Source organism: Oncorhynchus nerka, unplaced genomic scaffold, assembly GCF_034236695.1.
Source record: "Oncorhynchus nerka isolate Pitt River unplaced genomic scaffold, Oner_Uvic_2.0 unplaced_scaffold_889, whole genome shotgun sequence".
In the NCBI taxonomy this organism is placed as follows: Eukaryota; Metazoa; Chordata; class Actinopteri; order Salmoniformes; family Salmonidae; genus Oncorhynchus; species Oncorhynchus nerka.
This window is the reverse complement of record NW_027040404.1, coordinates 207,693-221,631: the sequence shown is the minus strand read 5'-3', so window position 1 is coordinate 221,631 and position 13,939 is coordinate 207,693. Positions and strand designations below refer to the sequence as shown.

At 43.8% G+C, this 13,939-nt stretch overlaps 1 protein-coding gene across 1 annotated transcript in view; it reads left to right on the top strand.

The window, feature by feature from the left end:
- LOC135570938 (zinc finger protein 135-like) overlaps positions 1-13,939 on the top strand; it is a 33,215-nt gene that overhangs the window by 10,204 nt on the left and 9,072 nt on the right. The window contains exons 3-4 of the mRNA XM_065016757.1: positions 9,216-9,557; positions 10,031-10,128. Coding sequence (XP_064872829.1) covers positions 9,216-9,557; positions 10,031-10,128 — 440 coding nt within the window. The remainder of the gene's footprint in view (positions 1-9,215; positions 9,558-10,030; positions 10,129-13,939) is intronic.

The window sequence follows — 13,939 nt, the reverse complement described above, 5'->3', positions numbered from 1 at the left end:
ACACAGTGTATTATACAATAGTTATATTTAGTTTGTTTTTAATCCTATCCTTCAGTTACCCTAAACCTCTCCCATCTATCTCTGAAGACCATCCAGTCCTATCCTTCAGTTACCCTAAACCTCTCCCATCTATCTCTGAAGACCATCCAGTCCTATCCTTCAGTTACCCTAAACCTCTCCCATCTATCTCTAAAGACCATCCAGTCCTATCCTTCAGTTACCCTACACCTCTCCCATCTATCTCTGAAGACCATCCAGTCCTATCCTACAGTTACCCTAAACCTCTCCCATCTATCTCTGAAGACCATCCAGTCCTATCCTACAGTTACCCTAAACCTCTCCCCTCTATCTCTGAAGACCACCCAGTCCTATCCTTCAGTTACCCTAAACCTCTCCCATCTATCTCTGAAGACCACCCAGTCCTATCCTTCAGTTACCCTAAACCTCTCCCCTCTATCTCTGAAGACCATCCAGTCCTATCCTTCAGTTACCCTAAACCTCTCCCATCTATCTCTGAAGACCACCCAGTCCTATCCTTCAGTTACCCTAAACCCCTCCCATCTATCTCTGAAGACCATCCAGTCCTATCCTTCAGTTACCCTAAACCTCTCCCATCTATCTCTGAAGACCATCCAGTCCTATCTTTCAGTTACCCTAAACCTCTCCCATCTATCTCTGAAGACCATCCAGTCCTATCCTTCAGTTACCCTAAACCTCTCCCATCTATCTCTGAAGACCATCCAGTCCTATCCTTCAGTTACCCTAAACCTCTCCCATCTATCTCTGAAGACCATCCAGTCCTATCCTTCAGTTACCCTAAACCTCTCCCATCTATCTCTGAAGACCATCCAGTCCTATCCTTCAGTTACCCTAAACCTCTCCCATCTATCTCTGAAGACCATCCAGTCCTATTCTTCAGACCATTCCTACCTTCAGTTAAAACCTCTCCCATCTATCTCTGAAGACCATCCAGTCCTATCCTTCAGTTACCCTAAACCTCTCCCATCTATCTCTGAAGACCATCCAGTCCTATCCTTCAGTTACCCTAAACCTCTCCCATCTATCTCTGAAGACCATCCAGTCCTATCCTTCAGTTACCCTAAACCTCTCCCATCTATCTCTGAAGACCATCCAGTCCTATCCTTCAGTTACCCTAAACCTCTCCCATCTATCTCTGAAGACCATCCAGTCCTATCCTTCAGTTACCCTAAACCTCTCCCATCTATCTCTGAAGACCATCCAGTCCTATCGTTCAGTTACCCTAAACCTCTCCCATCTATCTCTGAAGACCATCCAGTCCTATCCTTCAGTTACCCTAAACCTCTCCCATCTATCTCTGAAGACCATCCAGTCCTATCCTTCAGTTACCCTAAACCTCTCCCATCTATCTCTGAAGACCACCCAGTCCTATCCTTCAGTTTACCCTAAACCTCTCCCATCTATCTCTGAAGACCATCCAGTCCTATCCTTCAGTTACCCTAAACCTCTCCCATCTATCTCTGAAGACCATCCAGTCCTATCCTTCAGCCCTAAACCTCTCTAAACCTCTCCCATCTATCTCTGAAGACCATCCAGTCCTATCCTTCAGTTACCCTAAACCTCTCCCATCTATCTCTGAAGACCATCCAGTCCTATCCTTCAGTTACCCTAAACCTCTCCCATCTATCTCTGAAGACCATCCAGTCCTATCCTTCAGTTACCCTAAACCTCTCCCATCTATCTCTGAAGACCATCCAGTCCTATCCTTCAGTTACCCTAAACCTCTCCCATCTATCTCTGAAGACCATCCAGTCCTATCCTTCAGTTACCCTAAACCTCTCCCATCTATCTCTGAAGACCATCCAGTCCTATCCTTCAGTTACCCTAAACCTCCCATCCCTGAAGACCATCCAGTCCTATCCTTCAGTTACCCTAAACCTCTCCCATCTATCTCTGAAGACCATCCAGTCCTATCTTCAGTTACCCTAAACCTCTCCCATCTATCTCTGAAGACCATCCAGTCCTATCCTTCAGTTACCCTAAACCTCTCCCATCTATCTCTGAAGACCATCCAGTCCTATCCTTCAGTTACCCTAAACCTCTCCCATTTATCTCTGAAGACCATCCAGTCCTATCGTTCAGTTACCCTAAACCTCTCCCATCTATCTCTGAAGACCATCCAGTCCTATCCTTCAGTTACCCTAAACCTCTCCCATCTATCTCTGAAGACCATCCAGTCCTATCCTTCAGTTACCCTAAACCTCTCCCATCTATCTCTGAAGACCATCCAGTCCTATCCTTCAGTTACCCTAAACCTCTCCCATCTAGCTCTGAAGACCATCCAGTCCTATCCTTCAGTTACCCTAAACCTCTCCCATCTATCTCTGAAGACCATCCAGTCCTATCGTTCAGTTACCCTAAACCTCTCCCATCTATCTCTGAAGACCATCCAGTCCTATCCTTCAGTTACCCTACACCTCTCCCATCTATCTCTGAAGACCATCCAGTCCTATCCTTCAGTTACCCTAAACCTCTCCCATCTATCTCTGAAGACCATCCAGTCCTATCCTTCAGTTACCCTAAACCTCTCCCATCTATCTCTGAAGACCACCCCGTTTGATTTCTATTTGCCATATATTTTTAACTGTGATGTTTCACAAAAGTTCTTGACCTTTATATTCTCATAGTTGCTGCAGATAGTAAATTAAAAATAAACATGTTTGCTAAAAGTATTATTATATTATTGATCAATTGTCTATGACTTTTCAAATCCCCCAGTAGTGCTGTCTGCAGAGTTAGCTCCAGGTAAATGTTGCCATTCCTTGACATGCGACCAAAAACAAGCTACATAATTACAGTACTAAAACACATGATCTAATGATTCTGTCTCTTCGCAGCTAAATCTGCAGAGAGGTTCATTGTATCCCCCATATATATAACATTGTATTGGTTGCAATAATTTTGTATAATAATTCAAATTCAATTTTTTTTGTGGTAATGCTGCAGTTAGTTGGTTGTAATTTTGGGTAGTGCAGACATTTTCATATGTTTTTGTTAGCTGCATGTGTGACAACTCCACCAGTCCTATTTATGATATAATTTACAAAGATGAAACCTTTTTTATGTATTCAATTATTTTTTTATTTTTTTAACCAATTAGTATATTTGAGTTTAACCAGAATTTTTGTAGTATTATTTGTTCTGTCTTTTCTGGTGGATTAAACTGAAACAACTGACTTTCTATGGCTTGTATTGTAATACAGGACATGATGCTTTCATTGTGCATCTGTAAAACTGTGTGACTTCAGTAGTGGGTGCGGAGTCAGGCGCAGAGAGCAAAGGGTAAAGGAACAAATCAAAATCAAATCAAATCATTTTTTTTTATATAGCCCTTCGTACATCAGCTGATATCTCAAAGTGCTGTACAGAAACCCAGCCTAAAACCCCAAACAGCAAGCAATGCAGGTGTAGAAGCACGGTGGCTAGGAAAAACTCCCTAGAAAGGCCAAAACCTAGGAAGAAACCTAGAGAGGAACCAGGCTATGTGGGGTGGCCAGTCCTCTTCTGGCTGTGCCGGGTGGAGATTATAACAGAACATGGCCAAGATGTTCAAATGTTCATAAATGACCAGCATGGTCGAAATAATAATAAGGCAGAACAGTTGAAACTGGAGCAGCAGCACGGTCAGGTGGACTGGGGACAGTAAGGAGTCATCATGTCAGGTAGTCCTGGGGCATGGTCCTAGGGCTCAGGTCCTCAGAGAGAGAGAAAAAAAGAGAGAATTAGAGAGAGCATATGTGGGGTGGCCAGTCCTCTTCTGGCTGTGCCAGAAGAACACTGTGTTTATTCCGGAGAAAAGTAGGTCAAAACACCAGGCGCATACAATGACCGGCCCAAAAAACAGGACACAAACAGTCTGGAGAAATACAGAAAATAACCACAAAACGAACAGAGAAACAAGCCCACACAATAGCCGGCGGGCCTAGTGCCCTTAAATATCCCACAAACAAAACTAAACTCAAAATAGGTGTTACCAATCAGACCAAACTAACAGAAACAAAAAAAAGGGAATCGATGGCAGCTAGTAGGCCGGGCGACGACGACCGCCGAGCGCCGCCCGAACAGGAAGAGGCACCATCTTCGCGGATTCGTGACAGCAAGCCACATTTCTTCTGCCTCCTGATGTTGAAGAGGCTCTGTTTGCGCCTTCTTCACTACAGTGTGTTCTTGGGGTCCTTTAATGCTGCAGAAGTGTTTTGGTACCCTTCCCAAGATTTGTGCCTCAACGTAATCCTGTCTCGAAGCTCTGAGGGCTATTTCTTCTACCTCATGGCTTGGTTTTTGGTCTGACAGTCTCATAGAAAGGGGTCTGAATACTTACTGTTATGTAAATAAGGTATTTCTGCTTTTCATCTTTTAATAAATTAGCTACATTTTCTAAAAACCTGTTTTTGCTTTCTCATATTGGGGTATTGTGTAGATTGCTGATAGAGAACCAGTTTGGAATATGTCATTATTTAAAATCCATTTTAAAATAAGGCTGTAACTTAACAAAATGTGGAAAAAGTCAAGGGGTCTGAATACTTTCCGAATGCACTGTACAAACATCACATTGAATATTCACCTCACTTATGAAAAGCTCCCATGAGGAAGAAAGGATTCCCAGATTATCTTTTAGATATTCTGTCTTCAGGATGTTCTAGGTTGATGGCTGTTGGAGAGGGGAGGGGCAGTTGAGTGAGCTGGGGCCTTTTATTGCCCTGCCTCTGGGAGCCTGACAGCTTGTGACATAATGAGAGAGTTTGTTACCCCAATCAGCAGATGGCGATGTGAGCCTATCAGGTGATGCTTCTTGTGTGATGTATAATCTCGTGGACGGGACAAAAGGCTTCTGATTCAACCAACGCGGTGGTTTGCTATCGAACATAAAACTGAAACGTTTAAGCGTTTAAAGATAAACTTCTCCTTAAAACTTCTAGACCGCTCAGCCCAGTCAAAACTGTTCGCTGCTCTGGCCCCCCAATGGTGGAACAAACTCCCTCACGACGCCAGGACAGCGGAGTCAATCACCACCTTCCGGAGACACCTGAAACCCCACCTCTTTAAGGAATACCTAGGATTGTCACGACTCCGACCGAAGGACACTCCCCTTCCCGTTCGGGTGGCGCTCGGCTGTCGTCGTCGCCGGCCTACTAGCTACTACTGATTATTTCCTCCCCCTCCTTATGTGTTGATTGAGTGCACCTGTTGTGAATTAGGTAGTAGGCTTTATTAGTCAGCCGGCCCGCAGAGTTCCTTGTGCGGGATTAATTATTGTGACCATCTGTTTTAGTGTACTTGTGTGCACGTCTATGGGTTTTTGTGTTTCCCATTTTGTGGGTTTTCCCAGGACCGTTTAGTCCTCCTGTTTGTTCATTACGCCGTGGTTGTTCGTGTGGGTTGGCTTATGTTCGCCGTTTTGTCGGTGCATTAAAATGGCACTCACCTGAACTCTCTGCTTCCTGCGCTTGACTCCTCACCCACTACACTCAGATCGTTACAAGGATAGGATAAAGTAATCCTTCTCACCCCCTTAAAAGATTTAGATGCACTATTGTAAAGTGGCTGTTCCACTGGATGTCATAAGGTGAACGCACCAATTTGTAAGTCGCTCTGGATAAGAGCGTCTGCTAAATGACTTAAATGTTAAATGTTAAAACTTCTTAAGGCTCGGAACCCCTAGACAACATCCGCTGAAATGGCAGAGCATGAAATTCATTTAGGCTAGGAACCCCTAGACAACATCCGCTGAAATGGCAGAGCGTGAAATTCATTTAGGCTAGGAACCCCTAGACAACATCCGCTGAAATGGCAGAGCGTGAAATTCATTTAGGCTAGGAACCCCTAGACAACATCCGCTGAAATGGCAGAGCGTGAAATTCATTTAGGCTAGGAACCCCTAGACAACATGCGCTGAAATGGCAGAGCGTGAAATTCATTTAGGCCAGGAACCCCTAGACAACATCCGCTGAAATGGCAGAGCATGAAATTCATTTAGGCCAGGAACCCCTAGACAACATCTGCTGAAATGGCAGAGCGTGAAATTCATTTAGGCCAGGAACCCCTAGACAACATCTGCTGAATTGGCAGAGCATGAAATTCATTTAGGCCAGGAACCCCTAGACAACATCCGCTGAAATGGCAGAGCGCGAAATTCAAAAATATTTTTGGGATTATTTAACTTTTATACATTCACAAGTGCAGTACACCAAATTAAAGCTTAACTTCTTGTTAATCGTGTCCGATTTCAAAAAGGTTAAAGGTCACTTCAGGATGCAGCTGTTACTCTACACTATCTCTAGACAATCCAGTAATGAGAGAAAATGTATAGAATATTTAGGGCTCTATAACATCTCTATCTAATTTTTTTTTTTAACCTAATTCCATTTTCTCCATTTGGGTTTCTGACTTGTCCCTGTTTGTCTGGTTTTCGCTCTCTAAATCACACTGTTAATACAATAACAACAACATTGGATGTTTCTAAGTTCACAACAACACTTAAACCACATCAGGAGACCACTTTTGAAGTCTGAGAAAAATCTAAGAAATGTTCATTTTTGTGTGTAGATACCCTTTAATTCAAGTGACCCCAGCAAGAGCCTTGCTTGGTTTGTAGTGTCTCTGTAGCACACAAGAGCCTTGCTTGGTTTGTAGTGTCTCTGTAGCACACAAGAGCCTTGCTTGGTAAGTGGTGTCTCTGTAGCACACAAGAGCCTTGCTTGGTTTGTAGTGTCTCTGTAGCACACAAGAGCCTTGCTTGGTTTGTAGTGTCTCTGTAGCACACAAGAGCCTTGCTTGGTTTGTAGTGTCTCTGTAGCACACAAGAGCCTTGCTTGGTAAGTGGTGTCTCTGTAGCACACAAGAGCCTTGCTTGGTTTGTAGTGTCTCTGTAGCACACAAGAGCCTTGCTTGGTAAGTGGTGTCTCTGTAGCACACAAGAGCCTTGCTTGGTTTGTAGTGTCTCTGTAGCACACAAGAGCCTTGCTTGGTAAGTGGTGTCTCTGTAGCACACAAGAGCCTTGCTTGGTAAGTGGTGTCTCTGTAGCACACAAGAGCCTTGCTTGGTTTGTAGTGTCTCTGTAGCACACAAGAGCCTTGCTTGGTAAGTGGTGTCTCTGTAGCACACAAGAGCCTTGCTTGGTTAGTGGTGTCTCTGTAGCACACATGTGATTGCAGAGTCTGCTGAACAAATCACAACTGGATTGATACTAATATTCATGATATCATTCTGCCTGGGAGGCATAGACTACTTTGTAGCTAACATTTAAATGACACGGTTTGTGGGAAAGCTTTTCCATCAACCAGAAGATGGTTGTCATTAGCATCATCGCTAACAGCTACACATAGTGGATCATTAGCATCATCGCTAACAGCTACACATAGTGGATCATTAGCATCATCGCTAACAGCTACACATAGTGGATCATTAGCATCCTCGCTAACAGCTACACATAGTGGTAAACTGCACTCAGACAGGGGCATTTCCTGGCTGTTTAATCTGGCTTTTCCATCAACCAGAAAATGGTTGTCATTAGCATCATCGCTAACAGCTACACATAGTGGTAGACTGCACTCAGACAGGGCATTTCCTGGCTGTTTAATCTGGCTTTTCCATCAACCAGAAAATGGTTGTCATTAGCATCATCGCTAACAGCTACACATAGTGGTAGACTGCACTCAGACAGGGGCATTTCCTGGCTGTTTAATCTGGCTTTTCCATCAACCAGAAGATGGTTGTCATTAGCATCATCGCTAACAGCTACACATAGTGGTAGACTGCACTCAGACAGGGGCATTTCTGTCTGTTTAATCTGGCTTTTCCATCAACCAGAAGATGGTTGTCATTAGCATCATCGCTAACAGCTACACATAGTGGTAGACTGCACTCAGACAGGGGCATTTCCTGGCTGTTTAATCTGGCTTTTCCATCAACCAGAAGATGGTTGTCATTAGCATCATCGCTAACAGCTACACATAGTGGTAGACTGCACTCAGACAGGGGCATTTCCTGGCTGTTTAATCTGGCTTTTCCATCAACTAGAAGATGGTTGTCATTAGCATCATCGCTAACAGCTACACATAGTGGTAGACTGCACTCAGACAGGGGCATTTCCTGGCTGTTTAATCTGGCTTTTCCATCAACCAGAAGATGGTTGTCATTAGCATCATCGCTAACAGCTACACATAGTGGTAGACTGCACTCAGACAGGGGCATTTCCTGGCTGTTTAATCTGGCTTTTCCATCAACTAGAAGATGGTTGTCATTAGCATCATCGCTAACAGCTACACATAGTGGTAGACTGCACTCAGACAGGGGCATTTCCTGGCTGTTTAATCTGGTTTTTCCATCAACCAGAAGATGGTTGTCATTAGCATCATCGCTAAAAGCTACACATAGTGGTAGACTGCACTCAGACAGGGGCATTTCCTGGCTGTTTAATCTGGTTTTTCCATCAACCAGAAGATGGTTGTCATTAGCATCATCGCTAACAGCTACACATAGTGGTAGACTGCACTCAGACAGGGGCATTTCCTGGCTGTTTAATCTGGCTTTTCCATCAACCAGAAGATGGTTGTCATTAGCATCATCGCTAACAGCTACACATAGTGGTAGACTGCACTCAGACAGGGGCATTTCCTGGCTGTTTCATCTTCAAAAAAGGAAAATACAAATCACATAGGCAAATTTAACGACAATTTCAGGCAGATGGTTCAGAATAACTATGACAAAAAATGAATACAAATTATACCAGAGCACTTTAGAGACTGGAAGGGCAAAGGGGCATGTGCTCTACACAGGTAGAGCCGTATCTGTCCATGTTATGTATGCAACTGGGCGAGAAGTTTTCCTTGATTTTGGGCACCATTTTCCTTGATTTTGGGCACCATTATGTGTTTTTTATTTATTTATTCCAAACTGCGTTACCCACTCCAGTCAGCAGATGGCGATATGAGTATTTCAGGTGACGCTTCTTGCAATCTAGTGGACGGAACTGGAGGCTTCTTCAACAGCGACAAAGGCTTCTTATTCAACCAACGTGGTGGTTTGCTAGCGAACATTAAACTGAAATATTGAAGCGTTTAAGACAAATCTTGTGTATATTACTCTTAGTGTTTTAAACACAATTCTGTGTACATATCTACTCGTTCATTGAAACGTAGATTGCTTGTTAAATTAGCTAATGTGGTAAATTGATATTGCACTAGGCTAATCGCCCGGAACATGAGCTCACTAATCTCGACGGAGAAAGAAGCTCTGGTGAAAGGAGAGGAAGAAGCTTTCAGGATGAAAAGGGAGGAAGAGGAGTCTATCACATTGAAAGAAGAAGAGGATGATATTACAGTGAAAGAGGAATATGGGAAAGAGGTTGTGGAAGAGGAGGATGTAGAAGCTTTCAGAATCAAAAAGGAGGAAGATGCCGTAATTTTGAAAGAAGAGGAAGAACCTTTTGGAGTAAAAGAGGAAGAGGAGGCTATCTCAATTAAAGTGGAGGAGGAAGACGTTTTGGGAGTGAAAAAGGATGAGGCTGAAAATTCGAGTAAGACCAGTGAGCACTGACTTAAAAACGGGCACTAAATATGCATTTATTGAACTAATGTGTGGTTTGAAAGGGGCATGCTAATGAAGTTCTACAATTTAATATGTTGTTCACTACTCAATGAATTGTTAAAGGTGCTATCGGTCATTTGTACATATATTTTTGTGACTTTTCTATTAGATTTATTGAAATATCCATGTAGTCCACATTTAAAGTGCACTTCATCTAACAGGCTTTTCAGAATTCAACATTGGTGCATAATTTCTACTTAAATTGTCAAAGGGATGCAAAAGACACCCTTTTTTGTGGAAAGACCCTTTTACATTTGCAACACAAACAATATTTTAGGAAATCATGAGGAAAGTTGCCATTATAGGCACTTTTTTAATACATATTCATGCCTCTTGTAAGACTCTGTGATTGCAGTAGATGGTCATAAGTTTACCATCTGTTTGATGTTCTCGTTCACACAGGAGAGAGACATGACTATCGTGGATCCTCTGGGAAGCCTCAACAACATCCTGATGCTGACGAGGCAGAGGAGAGTCTCTCCAGATCTGAACACCAGATGGTACAGCTTTGGTCTGGTCTAGCATACAGCTTGGTCTGGTCTAGCATACAGCTTGGTCTGGCCTAGCATACAGCTTGGTCTGGTCTAGCATACAGCTTGGTCTGGTCTAGCATACAGCTTGGTCTGATCTAGCATACAGCTTGCTCTTTCGTGGTCTGGGCTGGGTTTCTGTAAAGCACTTTATGTCAACAGTGACATTAGCATCCATAATGTGTCTCTGTCCCCTCTTTATGGTTGCCAGGACAACGCTAGCCGTTTGGCACAGCTTTTTAAAATGTATTTATTTTTATTTCACCTTTATTTAACCAGGTAGACTAGTTGAGAACACCTTTATTTAACCAGGTAGACTAGTTGAGAACACCTTTATTTAACCAGGTAGACTAGTTGAGAACACCTTTATTTAACCAGGTAGACTAGTTGAGAACACCTTTATTTAACCAGGTAGACTAGTTGAGAACACCTTTATTTAACCAGGTAGACTAGTTGAGAACACCTTTATTTAACCAGGTAGACTAGTTGAGAACACCTTTATTTAACCAGGTAGGCTAGTTGAGAACACCTTTATTTAACCAGGTAGGCTAGTTGAGAACACCTTTATTTAACCAGGTAGACTAGTTGAGAACAAGTTCTCATTTGCAACTGCAACCTGGCCAAGATAAAGCATAGCAGTGTGAACAGACAACACAGAGTTACACATGGAGTAAACAATTAACAATTCAATAACACAGTAGAACAAAAGAAAAACAAAAGTCTATATACAGTGAGTGCAACTAAGTTAAGGAAATAAATAGGCCACTGTGGCGAATATAATTACAGTATAGCAATTAAACACTGGAATGGTAGATCGGCAGAAGATGAATGTGCAGGTAGAGATACTGGGGTGCAAAGAAGCAAAATAAATAAATACCAGTATGGGGATGAGGTAGGTAGATAGATGGGCTGTTTACAGGCTAAATGCAGGCTTAGCTACCTGTGTATATTGGTTCCTAACTTCCCTGAAAAGTTGCATATCACGGGGGCTATTCGATGCTAATGCAGAACACCACAGGATGTTTTTGTGCTGGTCAAGGGCAGACAGGTCTGGTGTGAACCAAGGACTATATCTATTCCTAGTTCAACATTTTTTGAGAGGGGCATGCTAAGATGGTGAGGAAGGCACTTTTAAAGAATAGCCAGGCATTATCTACTGACGAGATGCGATCAATGTCATTCCAGGATACCCCGGCCAGGTCTATTAGAAAGGCCTGCTCGCAGAAGTGTTTCAGGTAGCGTTTGACAGTGATGAGTGGAGGTCGTTTGGTCGCAGACCCATTACGGATGCAGGCAATGAGGCAGTGATCGCTGAGATCTTGATTGAAAACGGCAGAGTTGTATTTGGAGGTCGAAGTAGTTAGGATGACATCTATGAGGGTGCCCGTGTTTACTGATTTGGGGTTGTACCTGGTAGGTTCATAGATAATTTGTGTGAGATTGGGGGCATCAAGCTTAGCTTGTAGGATGGCTGAGGTGTTAAAGCATGTCCCAGTTTAGGTTACCTAGTAGCACGAGCTCAGAAGATAGATGGGGAGCAATCAGTTCACACATACACTGCTCAAAAAATAAAGGGAACACTAAAATAACACATCCTAGATCTGAATGAATTAAGTTTTCTTATTAAATACTTTTTTCTTTACATAGTTGAATGTGCTGACAACAAAATCACACAAAATGTATCAATGGAAATCAAATTTATAAACCCATGGAGGTCTGGATTTGGAGTCACACTCAAAATTAAAGTGGAGAACCACACTACAGGCTGATCCAACTTTGATGTAATGTCCTTAAAACAAGTCCAAATGAGGCTCAGTAGTGTGTGTGGCCTCCACGTGCCTGTATGCCCTCCCTACAACGCCTGGGCATGCTCCTGGTGAGGTGGCGGATGGTCTCCTGAGGGATCTCCTCCCAGACCTGGACTAAAGCATACGCCAACTCCTGGGCAGTCTGTGGTGCAACGTGGAGCGAGACATGATGTCCTAGATGTGCTCAATTGGATTCAGGTCTGGTTACCACCTGCAGAACCACTCCTTTATTGGGGGTGTCTTGCTAAATGCCTATAATTTCCACCTGTTGTCTATTCCATTTGCACAACAGCATGTGAAATGTATTGTCAATCAGTGTTGCTTCCTAAGTGGACAGTTTGATTTCACAGAAGTGTGATTGACTTGGAGTTACATTGTGTTGTTTAAGTGTTCCCTTTATTTTTTTGAGCAGTGTAGTACCGAGGGCACAGCTGGGGGCAGAGGGAGGTCTATAGCAAGCGGCAAAAGTGAGAGTCTTGTTTCTGGATGCATTTTGAGAAGTAGAAGCTCAAATCGTTTGGGTGCAGACTTAGCCTGCAGAGTTCTGTATTACTTTCTATCTTTGCAGTAGATCGCAACACCGCCCCCTTTGGCAGTTCTATCTTGGCGGAAAATGTTATAGTTAGCGATGGAGATTTCAGGGTTTTTGGTGGTTTTCCTAAGCCAGGATTCAGACACGGCTAAGACATCTGGGTTGGCAGAGTGTGCTAAAGCAGTGAGTAAAACAAACTTAGGGAGTCGGCTTCTAATGTTAACATGCATGAAACCAAGGCTTTTACGTTTACAGAAGTCAACAAATGAGAGGACCTGGGGAGTGGGAGTGGAGCTAGGCACTGCAGGACCTGGATTAACCTCCACATCACCAGAGGAACAGAGGAGAAGTAGGAAAAGGGTACGGCTAAAGACTATACATTTACATTTAAGTCATTTAGCAGACGCTCTTATCCAGAGCGACTTACAAATTGGACTATACGAACTGGCCGTCTAGCACGTTCAGAACAGAGAGTAAAAGGAGCAGGTTTCTGGGCACGATAGCATAGATTCAAGGCATAGTGTACAGACAAAGGTAAGGTAGGATGTGAGTACATTGGAGGTAAACCTTGGCATTGAGTAATGAAGAGAGAGATACAGTCTCTAGACATGTTAAAACCAGGTGATGTCATCGCATATGTAGGAGGTGGAACAACATGGTTGGTTAAGGCAGGGCTAGAGGCTCTACAGTGAAATAAGACAGTAATCACTAACCAGGACAGTAATGGACAAGGCATATTGATATTAGAGAGAGGCATGCGTAGCCTAGTGAACATATGGGTCCAGTAAGTGGTTGGGCTGGCTGGGGACACGGCGATTCAGACAGTTAGCAGGCTAACAAGCTAACCGTTAGTAGGCCGGAGCTAAACAAGCTAGCAGCTAGTAGACCAGGGCAATCTAGCAGTTAGCAAGGGCTAGCAGTTAGCAGTTAGCAGGCCGGGCAGGCAAGCTAGCAGTTAGCAGACCGGGTTAGCAAGCAAGCAGTTAGCAGACCGGGCAGACAAGCTAGCAGTTAGCAGACCTGGTTAGCAAGCAAGCAGTTAGCAAGGGCTAGCAAGGGCTAGCAGTTAGCAGACCGGGCAGATAAGCTAGCAGTTAGCAGACCTGGTTAGCAAGCAAGCAGTTAGCAAGGCCTAGCAGTTAGCAGACCGGGGAGGCAAGCTAGCAGTTAGCAGACCGGGCAGGCAAGCTAGCAGTTAGCAGAACGGGCAGGCAAGCTAGCAGTTAGCAGACCGGGCAGGCAAGCTAGCAGTTAGCAGACCAGGCAAGCTAGCAGTTAGCAGACCAGGGCCCGGCAGTTAGCAGACCGGGTTAGTAAGCAAGCAGTTAGCAGGGGCTAGAAAGTTAGCCCTGGGGGGGGGGCGTCGCGATGGGGGTTAGTCTATTTTTGCATCTTTGTGCGGTGACGTCGATAGACCAGCTTGGTTTGGTCTAGCATACAG